At 40.1% G+C, this 13,425-nt stretch overlaps 1 protein-coding gene across 1 annotated transcript; it reads right to left on the minus strand.

The window, feature by feature from the left end:
• Positions 1 to 24: 24 nt before the first annotated feature.
• On the minus strand, positions 25 to 12,743 carry fech (ferrochelatase). The gene is made up of 11 exons (XM_087790983.1): positions 12,561 to 12,743; positions 11,681 to 11,774; positions 10,511 to 10,630; positions 9,078 to 9,226; positions 7,959 to 8,093; positions 7,790 to 7,896; positions 7,620 to 7,718; positions 6,057 to 6,164; positions 5,197 to 5,361; positions 3,256 to 3,315; positions 25 to 963 (listed from the first exon to the last, which is right to left on the minus strand). The coding sequence occupies exons 1-11, from the start codon at positions 12,595 to 12,597 to the stop codon at positions 829 to 831; spliced, it is 1,209 nt and encodes a 402-aa protein (XP_087647109.1). The 5' UTR covers positions 12,598 to 12,743; the 3' UTR covers positions 25 to 828.
• Positions 12,744 to 13,425: the final 682 nt, after the last annotated feature.

Here is a 13,425-nt window from a genome sequence, read left to right on the forward strand (position 1 = left end):
ATAAAGAAAACAAGAGAGTTTTAGTTGATTATTCCAGACTTTTATTCAACAGGAAGACTTTTCTTAGCACTAACATCTTTCCACACGACTATAGTTTCAATAGTTATAAAAATAAAACAGAAATAAACTACAATAAATTAATGCCATAATGCGTTAAAGAAGGTGAACCGGGGGAGTCGTCCAGCCGTGACCTGAAGTGACCTCTGATTCCGAGAGCGGAAGAATGGAGTCGATAGATTGGAAAAGACGGTCGTGGGGGGGTGGGGGGGGGGGTCGGGGGTCGTCTTAATACTGCTGTGGTCGGAATCGTGGTGGAATCTTGAGCTTCAGGTCACGGCGGGAGCGACGCGGCACATCGCGTCAAACAGGAAGTGACACGCTTTGGAAAACGTATCGTTCGTTAAGCCGGCGTGAAAAGAAAGGCACATCGTCATCAAGGTAGCGTTGACGCTAACGTGTAGAAGCCAGAGAGTGGCGAACCCCCCAAAGAATCCCGAAGCCTCGTAATGTTCCAGAAAACTATCCGGTGTGATGTGGCGGCGGAGGGGGGGGGCCTGAGGTGGGAGGTAAAACAGACTAGTGGTGGATCCGAGTCACACGATTCCAAGAGAAGAAGGATCAGGAAGATTTAGTTTGACTTTGAGCTGGACTTTAACTTCGCCACATGAGGTGCTGCCACTTCGCCGCAGGAATAGAGGAGGCTTCGTTTGTTTCAGGTTCAGTCCGTGAAGGTCGAACCTGCTGCTGCTCGCAGGTAGAACCATAGCTGGAAGATGCAAGAGTGTGTGTGTGTGTGTGTGTGTATGTGTGTGTGTGTGTGAGTGTGAGTTAGAGCTTCTGGTTGGCGAAGAAGGCCTTGGTCTCTCCACAGGTGGGGTTGGTACAGAGGGGGCAGCGCAGGGTGAGCTGGCGGGAACAAGGCATGTTGGACTGAAGGTGAGAATGAACCAACTGAGCCAGAGCCTGAAACGACAGACGTTCAACATGTAAAAGATACGACAGGTTCGCTTTTTTTTGTGACAAAATTACTGAATGTCCGATTCATTTGTGTGTACGTTTGTAAGAATCTCAGTCTGTGTGTGTATGTTTTTGTGTGTGTATGTGTAAAATGTGTGTGTCACGTTGCGTTTGTGCAAGTAAGACGTCAGTTTGTGTACATGCATTTGAGCACATGCGTACGTTTGTGTATGCCAGTTTGTGGGTGTCAGTTATGTTCAGTGTTGTTCTTTTTTTTGCTAGTTTTGCATCTGTTTGCGTGTGTATGACTTTGTGCGTTTGTTTATTAGTTTGTGTGTCTGTTTGCGTGTGTATGACCTTGTGTGTTTGTTAATTAGTTTGTGTGTCTGTTTGCGTGTGTATGACTTTGTGTTTGTTTATTAGTTCTGGTCCGTTTGTGTGTGTATGACTTTGTGCGTTTGTTTAATAGTTTGTGTGTCGGTTTGGGTGTGTATGACTTTGTGTGTTTGTTTATTAGTTTGTGTGTCGGTTTGCGTGTGTATGACTTTGTATTTGTTTATTAGTTCTGGTCCATTTGTGTGTGTATGACTTTGTGTGTTTGTTTATTAGTTTGTGTGTTGGTTTGCGTGTGTATGACTTTGTGCGTGTGTTTATTAGTTTGTGTGTCCGTTTGCGTGTGTATGACTTTGTGCGTTTGTGTGTCGGTTTGCGTGTGTATGACTTTGTGTGTTTGTTTATTAGTTTGTGTGTCTGTTTGCGTGTGTATGACCTTGTGTGTTTGTTAATTAGTTTGTGTGTCTGTTTGCGTGTTTGTTTATTAGTTTGTGTGTCGGTTTGCGTGTGTATGACTTTGTGTGTTTGTTTATTAGTTTGTGTGTCGGTTTGCGTGTGTATGACTTTGTGCGTTTGTTTATTAGTTTGTGTGTCGGTTTGCGTGTGTATGACTTTGTGTGTTTGTTTATTAGTTTGTGTGTCGGTTTGCGTGTGTATGACTTTGTGCGTTTGTTTATTAGTTTGTGTGTCGGTTTGCGTGTGTATGACTTTGTGTGTTTGTTTATTAGTTTGTGTGTCTGTTTGCGTGTGTATGACCTTGTGTGTTTGTTAATTAGTTTGTGTGTCTGTTTGTGTGTGTATGACTTTGCGTGTTTGTTTATTAGTTTGTGTGTTGGTTTGCGTGTGTATGACTTTGTGCGTGTGTTTATTAGTTTGTGTGTCGGTTTGCGTGTGCATGACTGTGTGTTTGTTTATTAGTTTGTGTGTCTGTTTGCGTGTGTATGACTTTGTGTGTGTGTTTATTAGTTTGTGTGTCTGTTTGCGTGTGCATGACTGTGTGCTTTTTTATTAGTTTGTGTGTCTGTTTGCGTGTGTATGACCTTGTGTGTTTGTTTATTAGTTTGTGTGTTTGTTTGCGTGTGTATGACTGTGTGTTTGTTTATTAGTTTGTGTGTCTGTTTGCGTGTGTATGACTTTGTGTTTGTTTATTAGTTTGTGTGTCTGTTTGCATGTGTATGACCTTGTGTGTTTGTCTATGTGCTTGTTTTTGTGTGCCTGTGCATGTGCATGTTTGTGAATTTGCAGGTGTGTGTGTGTGTGAATGTGCATGTGTGTGTGTGTGTGCGTCTGCCTGTGCATGGGTGTGTGTGAATGCATTTGTGTATATGTGTGCATCTCTGTTTGCATACGCGCTTGTATCTGTTACTGTATATGTGTGTATCTGTGTGTGTATGTGTGCCTGTGCATAAGGTGTGTGTCTGTGTGCGTGCATATGTGCATGTGTGCGTGCATGCGTGTGTGAGCTCAGCATGAAAAGTCAGTGTGTGGTTGTGTAGTTGCAGATGGCAGCAGAGAGATTCGGTTGAGTGAGAAACTCAAACCAGGGCAGCTCTCCTCCAGTAACTACCAACTAATCACCCTCTGGATATTGATTCTCACACAGACGCACACACACACAAACGCACACAGACACACAAACACACAGGCTTGGTAAGGGGTCTGGGACGGCGGCGGGTTTGCCCAGCCAGCCAGTCGGGCGGATCAGTTCTACTGTAGTCAGCTGGAAAGGTTCCCATTGATCTGCCCCCTCTTAATAACACACTCTCACACACACACACACTCACACATATATACACACACAGACTCACACCGAGCTGAGGGATTTGTGAAAAAGATTGGAAGAAGAAGAAGGACCTGAAGGAGGGAGACCACGAGGGAGAGGGTGAGAGAGGTGGTCAGCAGAGAGTGAGGAGTGCAGGTGAGAGAGAAACACTTTCACACACAGTTGTGTTGTTTTGTCATCACCTTCATGAACAGAGGGTTTCCATTCAGAGACTCGGCTCTTCTGATGTTCTCCACGCCACACTGAGGAGGCATGAGAACGTTAGTGCACATCATGATGTAGGTGTGACATGATAAAAGTGATGTGACAAAAGTGATTTGATAAAAGTGAGACGTATTAAGATTTATGTGATAAAAGTGAGGAGGTAAAAGTGTGACATGATAAAAGTGAGACGTATTAAGATTTATGTGATAAAATTGATGTGATAAAAGTGACGTGTTAAAAGTGACGTGATAAAAGTGAGACGTATTAAAATGAATGTGATAAAAGTGTGACATGATAAAAGTGAGACGTATTAAAAGTGTGACATGATAAAAGTGAGACGTATTAAAAGTGTGACATGATAAAAGTGAGACGTATTAAAATTGATGTGATAAAAGTGTGACATGATAAAAGTGAGACGTATTAAAAGTGTGACATGATAAAAGTGAGACGTATTAAAAGTGTGACATGATAAAAGTGAGACGTATTAAAATTGATGTGATAAAAGTGTGACATGATAAAAGTGTGACGTATTAAAATTTATGTGATAAAAGTGAGGTGTTAAAAGTGACGTGATAAAAGTGAGACGTATTAAAACTGATGTGATATAAGTGAGGTGTTAAAAGTGACGTGATAAAAGTGAGACGTATTAAAATTGATGTGATAAAAGTGTCACATGATAAAAGTGAGACGTATTAAAACTGATGTGATAAGAGGGAGGAGGTAATAGTGTGACGTGATAAAAGTGTGACATGATAAAATTGATGTGATGAAAGTGAGACATTAAAAGTGACGTGATAAAAGTGAGACGTATTAAAATTGATGTGATAAAAGTGAGACATTAAAAGTGAGACGTATTAAAACTGATGTGATAAGAGGGAGGAGGTAATAGTGTGACGTGATAAAAGTGTGACATGATAAAAGTGAGATGTATTAAAATTGATGTGATAAAAGTGTGACATGATAAAAGTGAGACGTGATAAAAGTGTGACGTGATAAAAGTGTGACATGATAAAAGTGAGACATTAAAATTGATCTGATAAAAGTGAGATGTTAAAAGTGATGTGATAAAAGTGAGACGTGATAAAAGTGTGACGTGATAAAAGTGTGACATGATAAAAGTGAGACATTAAAATTGATCTGATAAAAGTGAGATGTTAAAAGTGATGTGATAAAAGTGAGACGTGATAAAAGTGTGACGTGATAAAAGTGTGACATGATAAAAGTGAGACATTAAAATTGATCTGATAAAAGTGAGATGTTAAAAGTGAGGTGATAAAAGTGAGACGTATTAAAACTGATGTGATAAGAGGGAGGAGGTAATAGTGTGACGTGATAAAAGTGTGACATGATAAAATTGATGTGATAAAAGTGAGACATTAAAAGTGACATGATAAAATTGAGACATTAAAATTGATGTGATAAAAGTGAGATGTTAAAAGTGATGTGATAAAAGTGAGACGTGATAAAAGTGTGACGTGATAAAAGTGTGACATGATAAAAGTGAGACATTAAAATTGATCTGATAAAAGTGAGATGTTAAAAGTGACGTGATAAAAGTGAGACGTATTAAAATTGATGTGATAAAAGTGAGATGTTAAAAGTGACGTGATAAAAGTGAGACGTATTAAAATTGATGTGATAAAAGTGAGATGTTAAAAGTGACGTGATAAAAGTGAGACGTGATAAAAGTGTGACGTGATAAAAGTGTGACGTGATAAAAGTGAGACATTAAAATTGATGTGATAAAAGTGAGATGTTAAAAGTCATGTGATAAAAGAGAGACGTATTAAAACTGATGTGATAAGAGGGAGGAGGTAATAGTGTGACGTGATAAAAGTGTGACGTATTAAAATTGATGTGATAAAAGTGAGGAGGTAAAAGTGTGACGTGATAAAAGTGACTAAAAGAGTGACGTGTACCTCCTCTCCCAGCACCTGACTGTACTCGATGTCCAGCTCGTGCAGCGTCTCGATGTGGTCGGAGGTGAAGGCGATCGGCACCAGCAGGAGATTCTTCTTCCCTCGTTCACACAGACCTTTGATCACCTCGTCCGTCTGAGGGCCGAGCCACGCCATGGGCCCCACCTGAGGGGTCGACAGTATGATCACTCTGACGTCATCAACGTCTTCAACGCAAACACACCAGATACAAGACAGGACAGCTCCCTCTAGTGGAGAGACAGGTTTAAGGGAATTTACTCGAACGTTTTTTTTTTTTGCCCGTTTCAGTTTGTATGTGTGTTTGTATCCGTTTGTGTACATGTCACTGTGTGCATCAGTTTGTATGTAATTAAGTAAGTCATTTTTATTTGTATAGCGCTTTTCCAGACCAGGGTCACAAAGCATGTGTGTTTGTATCCGTTTGTGTGTATCAGTTTGTATGTGTGCTTGTATACGTTTGTATACGTGTTTCAGTGTGTCAAGATTTCTGCATGTGTAGCCGTTTCTGTGCATGCGTTTGTCAGTTTGTATGCATGAGTGCGTTTGTCAGTTTGTGCGCATGAGTGTGTTTGTCAAACTGTAAATCCCCTTTACCACAAAAAACACATGCACACAAACTGAAAGAGTATCTTTGCATCAACAATTTTTATGTTTGTATTAATTAAGTTAAACGTGGTTTAATTTGACAAATATTGCCAGATATCAGAGACAAAGACTTTAAAAATGGCCGATAAAGTGTCTTCCTAACAACCCCTTGATGCTAGAAGAACTAAAGTGTATGTTAGCTCAAATTAAGACAACATAACACAGAGAAACACTCGTCCAGCGGACAAACTCACCCTGGACTGCCACACCAGTCTGTAGGGGTTACAGTGACCCAGTCGCTCCATCACTCTCTGGACCGTTGCCCCGACTTCCTGAGGATATGGGTCACCTCTATTCACGACCTGTCAGTCACACAAACCAATCAGATGTTTACTGAGCAGCAGCATAAAAAAAACAACATCATTATTTTCTCACATTTACTTTAATAATTGGTTTAATTCTGACCACAACTCGCATAACTATTATATCTATTAATTTATCAAGGTTCTTCGCTATATAAGTTTGTCTGGACGACCCACCCATTCAGTCTTTGAGTGACAGCAGTCGGTCAAAGACAGTGTTTCAAAGCACTGAGAGACTCTTCCAAGTTACCAGGAAGGCAACGGCATTGCAGTTACACTTGTCTAACACCCGGGGGCGCCAAAAACTACAACTTCTTCAACTACTAGTAAGTAAGTAAGTAAGTCATTTTTATTTATATAGCGCTTTTCAGGACCAGGATCACAAAGCACTTAAACAATCAAAACAATATTCAATAAAGTATATTCTTTAGAGGTCAAGATAAAACTGATAACATAACAGGAGTTCCAGAAAATCAAGGAAAAGCCTGAACAAATACAAACGTCTTAAGATTGCTTCAACATTATTCATTGATGGATTTTCCCAGATATTCTTCCCACATTGGAAAATTGTAGTCGTTTCAGCAGTAAATAAACATTTGGTCTTTCTGTTAATGTAGAAATAATTAATAACTAATCAGGATGAAGATAAAGACAATAAAATAATAGTTGCAATAATTAATCAAACAAAATAATAAAATATATCACGCAGGTGTGTCTCGGGTGTGTTTAGAGCCGCTCCTTTAGACTCACTATCTCCCGCTCGCACACTTTCATCTTGAGCGTCCTCTGATAACAGTAATAACAAACAAAACACAGTGAACATTGTTTGACTTAAAAGAAGAGTTTGTAACAATGTTTGTTTTATTCAACACGATCCAAGGTAAGAACTCAACCTTTGCTGCACAACTTGTGTGTTTAGTCATAAAAACATTTGGAAAAAGAACATCTATTTAAGCACAAATTATCAACAAATAAACTTGAAGTCTGATACTATACATTTTTGTCTCGCTTCAAATAGATTTGCTGCCAGGTTACAATACTTTTATTACAGTTAGTTCCTTAAAAACTGTTGTAAATTACTTTTGAAACAGTTAATCCTACTCTTATATTTCTCCAAGAGTTGTGTTAGTTTTGACAAAATCCAAGATGGCAGCATTAATATTATTATTTCTACTTACTTTTTCTCGCAGTATAAACAGGAAGTGAACTCAACTGACTAAAAAGCGCTAGATAAATATGATGTTAACTATATTATTATAATTATTATTATTATTATTAATAACATACATTTCTTTAAACATAACATGTCCTTGTATCGTTCAAAACTTTTTTTTTTACTTAAAATTTCCACTGAGCGGAACCCTTGATACATTGTAGTAGTTCAAGGCGCCGCCACTAGATGGTGCCATTCAACAACGTATCCCATCCCTTCCAGCGTCAACTCAGCATACGTACCGCCATCGGTAGCGAGTGTGCGGAGAAGAGAATCACCACGTCGTCCCTCTTCTCTTCCGGAAACTTCAGCAGCTCGTTGCGGATGTGTTCAGCGAAACACTAGGAAAAAGCGACAAAAACCATCACAGCTTTGAACCAGCAACCCCTCGACCCCTTCTCTCCCGTCTCACCTCCACCAATAAAGGGTGTGTCGGCCATCGATCGATGACGCTCCAGCGCATCTTGCTCCGGTCGCCTCCGTCGCTGTAGTAGCGGTAGATGGCGTTGAGGCTGCTGCCTGGAACGAGACGGTTCGAGATGATAACGCGCTCTGACGCAGGAACATAGACGCCGATCTACCTGTGGTGGAGCAGCTGTACTGAGGGTACTGCGTGAACGCCACCGCTCGCTCCACGCCGTCCTTCTCCATCTCCCCGATGGCCTCCTCCGTCAGCGGCTGCACGTAGCGGAAGCCGATGTAGAATTTGTGAGGAGCTGAACGACAACCATTATGAATTAGTGACTTTTTCTTTTTAAATAAACAACTGTGAGAGATGATTGACAGAAGCGTCGCCTTTTTTTAAATTTACAATTAATATGAAAGTATTCACAGCGTTTGTTTATTTTCGTGTTGCAATTTCACTTCCTAAAACTAGGTGGCAGCAGTCTTACGTCTTCCAATGAACAATGAAAGTTCCGCGAGATCCTGCCGACGACTGAGGATGAGAGGATACAGTCGACCAACAGCTTTCCAAGCCGATATTTTGAAAATATAAATATTTCTTTTTCAAAAGAGAGTTTAACAATCACTGAAATTCAGTGTCCTGTAAAAATCTTTCCTAAAACTACACAAGTATTTTGAAATACAGTATATCGTAATAAATCTTATGGTGAGTTAGTATATCGCCCTGGTGAGTATTTTCTGAATTTTTTTTTAAAAAAAGGTTGTCGCGTTTTCAAGGGTCATGTGTTTTTTAAATGTTTCTAACTCAGTTAAACGTATATTGTGTAGTACCGCCTCTTGGAGAACAAAGTTGTGTTTATAAACGGAACAGAATCATCGGAAAAAAAAATGGCCTCCACAAAATGATGGCCTGTAATAGTTTTGTAAAATTTACAAAAACTATGTTAAAACTTTCTTTTATTCTTACAAATCTCTGGAAAAAACAGTAATAGTAAATTATTTAGAATAAACTTGTGTCAATTATATAAGAATATAAATAATATATTAACAAAGAACTGTTTAATAATGATGATACATGTTCCGGGGTTGACGTTAAACACAATATTCTGGGACGTTTGGTTTCCCTTTAGAGACGACGATGAAGCGAACACAGAGAAAGACTTTGTCAACAGCTTCAACTGTCTCAGATCAGGAGTGAAGATTTCACGCAGGTGTGTCTCGGGTGTGAGTCGAGCCGCTCCTTCAGACTCACTATCTCACGCTCACACATGTCACTCATGTCACCCGTCACTCACCCGTCTCCGGGCTCATCTCGTCCAGCAGCTTGACCATGCCTTCCCCCTGCATGGACGTCCAGTGTTTGATGGGAGACCCTCCCCCGATCCTGCTGTACTGCTCCTGGATCTTAGGCGTGCGACGCTTGGCGATGAACGGACCCAGTTTACTGAGGAGACAACAGTGAGCATCAGAACATCTGCTGCAGAAACACTCGTGTGTGGAGACAGTGAAGGATTGTTGTTACATCAGTGTGTGGTTACACAATATGAAGATGTGAACATGTCAGTTTTTGTTTAGCTTGTGTTTGTTTGTTTGTGTGTGCGTTTAAGTTTGCGTGCGCATTCAAGTTTGTGTGTGCGCATTTAATTTTGTGTGCACGCATTTAATTTTGTGTATGCGTGTTTAAGTTTGTGAGAGCATGTCAGTTTGTGTGTACTTGTGTAAATGCGTTTCAGTTTTTGTGTTCATTGCTGTGTCAGTTTATGTGTATATGAGTGTGTGTCAGTTTTTGTTTGTCCGCACATGTCAGTTTGTGTTTGGGTGTACATGTGAGAGTCAGTTTTTGTTTACATAGGTGTATGTCAATTTGTGTGTACATGACTGTGTGTACATGCATGTCAGTTTATGTGTTCATGTGTGAGTCAGTTTTTGTTTACATTGGTGTAGATCAGTTTGTGTGTACATGAGTGCGTGTCATTTTTTGTTTGTGTGTACATGTGCGCGTGCATGTCAGTTGGTGTACATGTGCGAGTCAGTAGTCAGTTTTTGTTTATATTGGTGCATGTGTCCATGTGCGTGAGTGTGTTAGATTTTGTTGGTCTTTGCGTGTCAGTTTGTTTGTGTATTTTTGTCATTGTGCATTTGTGTGTGCTTGCCAGTTTGTGTCAAATGGTGAGTGTGCATGTGTCAGTGTGTATCAGTTTTTGTCTGTGTGTTGATTCTTTTTAATACACATGTGTTTGTGTGCGTCACATGGTCAACGCATGAGTGTGTGTGTCCGTCATTGTGAGTTTTTCAGTTTGTGTGCATGTTTTAATGACACAATTGAACAGAAAGTGTAAATAAGATCAAACCATGTTTGTAAAGAAGATCAAAGAAGAGTTTTAACAATAACAAGAATCTACTGGTGCTGACATTGACTGTCAATCATTCAAGTTCACATAAAACTGTCATCATCTTATGATTGACAGTAGCAGACAAATGTTTTTATTTTACCGTTTCAGACATTTGCAATAAAACAATAGTTGAAGGTGATTCACGTTCGTAAAACTCCAGGAATGTTAGTCACATGACGATTGAACGGTTGTTGCTTCACCTTCTTCAACAGGTTTGTACAACAAACACACAAGGAAGTAGAATGATGCCCGGGAACCAGGAAGTGATAATTGTGTAGTCAAATCTCTGCTCTGTGTGTGTGCGCGTGCGTGTGTGTGTGTCGTTGAAGTCGTACTTTTGCACAGGCAGCTTCATCAGGTCTGTGTCCATGAAGAGCCGAAGCAGGAAGTCGTGGACGTCCTCGAGCTTCTCTGGTCCTCCCATGTTCAGCATCAGGATTCCCGTCTTGGGCTTTCTGAGCACAGAAGAAACACAACACCTTAAGAATAATTGTTTGTCCTTATTTTGACTTTATCTAATACAACTTTCTTTTCCTCATCTGTCAAAATAACATGTTAACACGTAGCTTTAAGTGTTAATATCGTAGAAAAACCTTTTTTTAACGGAGAAGCTGTTGAAGAGACTTGCTTGTTTGTTAATTTATGTGTTAAATGTTAAAGATAAACAAAAAAAAAATAACAGACTTTACTTCATTTCTGCGTCCTCTTCTCACTGGGGAAATATTCTAGAGTTGTATAACATCATTATTAATGCAAAAGTTGATCCTATTGTTATAATTATTTTCTTTAAAAGGTGTTGAAAGTTGTCCTGGTTACACATATTTAAACACATACAACACAAGGTTGAATGTGTATCAAGGCAAACTTGTCTAATTCTAAACTGGCTTCTTCAGCAGATGATCCAAAATGACACGGATTAAGTAAATCAATTTCATCACTTGTTCATCCTTCAGCATCCGTTCAGAAATATTAGCGAGAATTCTGATCGCTCTAGTAGAAGAACTCACATTTCTCCTGATCCTTAAAACTCTTCACTGGCTGCCAGTTTCTTTTTAGGATCAATTTTAAAATTCTGGTTCTTACTTTCAGATCTATTCATGGTCAGACCTTCCATCAGTGATCTGATCCAGACTTACACCCCAGCTCGGGCTCTGAGGTCTGTGGATCAGAATCTACTGATGGTTCCTGAACACGGTTCAGGACCAGAGGAGAGAAATCTTTTCAGGCTGTTGCTCCTAAGCTTTGGAACGATCTTCCTCTCCCTCTGTGTTTGATGATCTACTGACTCCTTCAAGAAACATCTTAAGACTTTTTTATTTGTGCTTTTCTCTGATTTTCTGGAATTCCTGTGTTGTTCTCGGTGTTGTCTTGATCTTTTAAAGAATATATTTTAACTGATTGTTAAAGCGCTTTGTGACCCTGGTCTAGAAAGGAGCTTTACAAATAACTATTACTTACAAATCCATGTTTATCTTCACATTAAAAACATAGTCAAACAAGTCCACCTGTTGTCCTGCATTTCCGGAGCCACATTCTCAGCGACCGCTGCTGCAGCTGTGGATCTTCTCCGGACACTCCAACTGATGCTGCTTCTGGCGACTGGAGATGATGGTGAAACAATAAATCAGCATTTGAATAAAATAAAAATCATTGTATGATGTTAAACATCCCATTGATTGAAGAATGAAACGCTTAAATCCAACATTTATCTCTTAAGGTCACTAAACTTTAATTTGAAAACAGAGTCAGTCTGCAGTACCTCAACCGGTCACTTGGAGGCGCCTATAAATTACGCAAGTTGACAGCACTGGAATTGTGTAACTCGGTCAAACGAGGTCTTTGTCGCCGCTTGTGAAGAATAACTCGTCACGAGAATTGTTCGGAGTCAAGCGCAGAACCTGAACGCAGCGCTAGTGGAACGTAAGTCCATTATATAACGTTATTTCTAAGTACGACCCAAAGTAAACGTGGAGGCGCGACAAAACAACGGGGGTCACCAGCGGATGCTCGCGACCCTCCAACAAAACAAAAGCACGGTCGTGAAATAAATGGAACGTTTTATATCGTTTGAACGCGAACATGACGCGGAAACGTGTACTCGATTACTCAGATGTATTCGAATCGACATATGTACATGAGTTGATGGAGATTTGTTAAAGAAAATGGAAATTGGAATTATATTGTGAAAATCTTGCGGGCGGAAGTTGTATTAAAACGTCGTTACCAAACAGACTGATGCCAATGTCACCGGCGTGCTACAGAGTTACCCGCTAACTTGAGCTCAGTCGTGTACGAGCTAAAGTACTACTACATAAAACTAGTACACGTGCAAGTAAAACAACCATTACTGTGAATAAAAGAGAGATTAACGTGTTTCTCACTCACACTGAACCAGGCGTCCGGCGCTTCCCAGCACAGCCATCGCGTGCAACCTTTTTAATGTTCCCCGAGCTCACACAAAACACTTCTGTCCAGAGATCCACGAACCCGGTTCCGTCCAGCCCTGACCCCGAGTCTGTATCCTCCGCGTGCGCGTCCAGAAACACGCTCGGATTCCTTCAGCAGACACTGTCAGCTGGAGCTGACTCCAGCCAAGTTACGCGTGACCGTTTCCCTCTTCCGGTGTCAGCCTTTCAGAGTAAAACACTACGATGATGAGATCACGCGATAATCCATCATATCGTCCTAAAATATGTCATGTCGCGACACTTAATCGTATTATATTGGGAAACCTCTGCTTCTCTTTGACGATGTTTTTGAAAATACACACTTTCGTTAATATAAATCGACTTTTATTGTGATACGCGTTGCGGGTGGACTCGTCGCTCCTTAAGGTGACTTGACTCAAGATGCTCATCTTTGCGTGACGTCGCGTTACGTTCCCTCCCCGCCCACAGATACAATTGTACGTGTTGTATAAATTAAACAGATCACATCAATAATTGAAAAGTGTTGCCTCGGATGATGGAGAAGGCTGTTGTTTCACGTCTTCATAATTTGACCTCAAATCTTTTGACAAAAGCCGACATCAATCTTCCTCGTCATCCAACTGAACGACACGCCTAAGAAAGTCACGGTGTTGTTGTCTTGACCTTTTAAGTGTATATTTTATTGAGTATTGTTTTGATTCTTTAAGTGCTTTGTGACCCTGGTCTGGAAAAGAGCTCTACAAATATAAATTACTTACTTACGTACAACTTGTCAATTTTTACATTGTCTTAATACGACTAAATTCGACAAGAAATTAAAA

Source organism: Callionymus lyra, chromosome 5, assembly GCF_982586985.1.
Source record: "Callionymus lyra chromosome 5, fCalLyr1.hap1.1, whole genome shotgun sequence".
NCBI classification, from domain to species: Eukaryota; Metazoa; Chordata; class Actinopteri; order Syngnathiformes; family Callionymidae; genus Callionymus; species Callionymus lyra.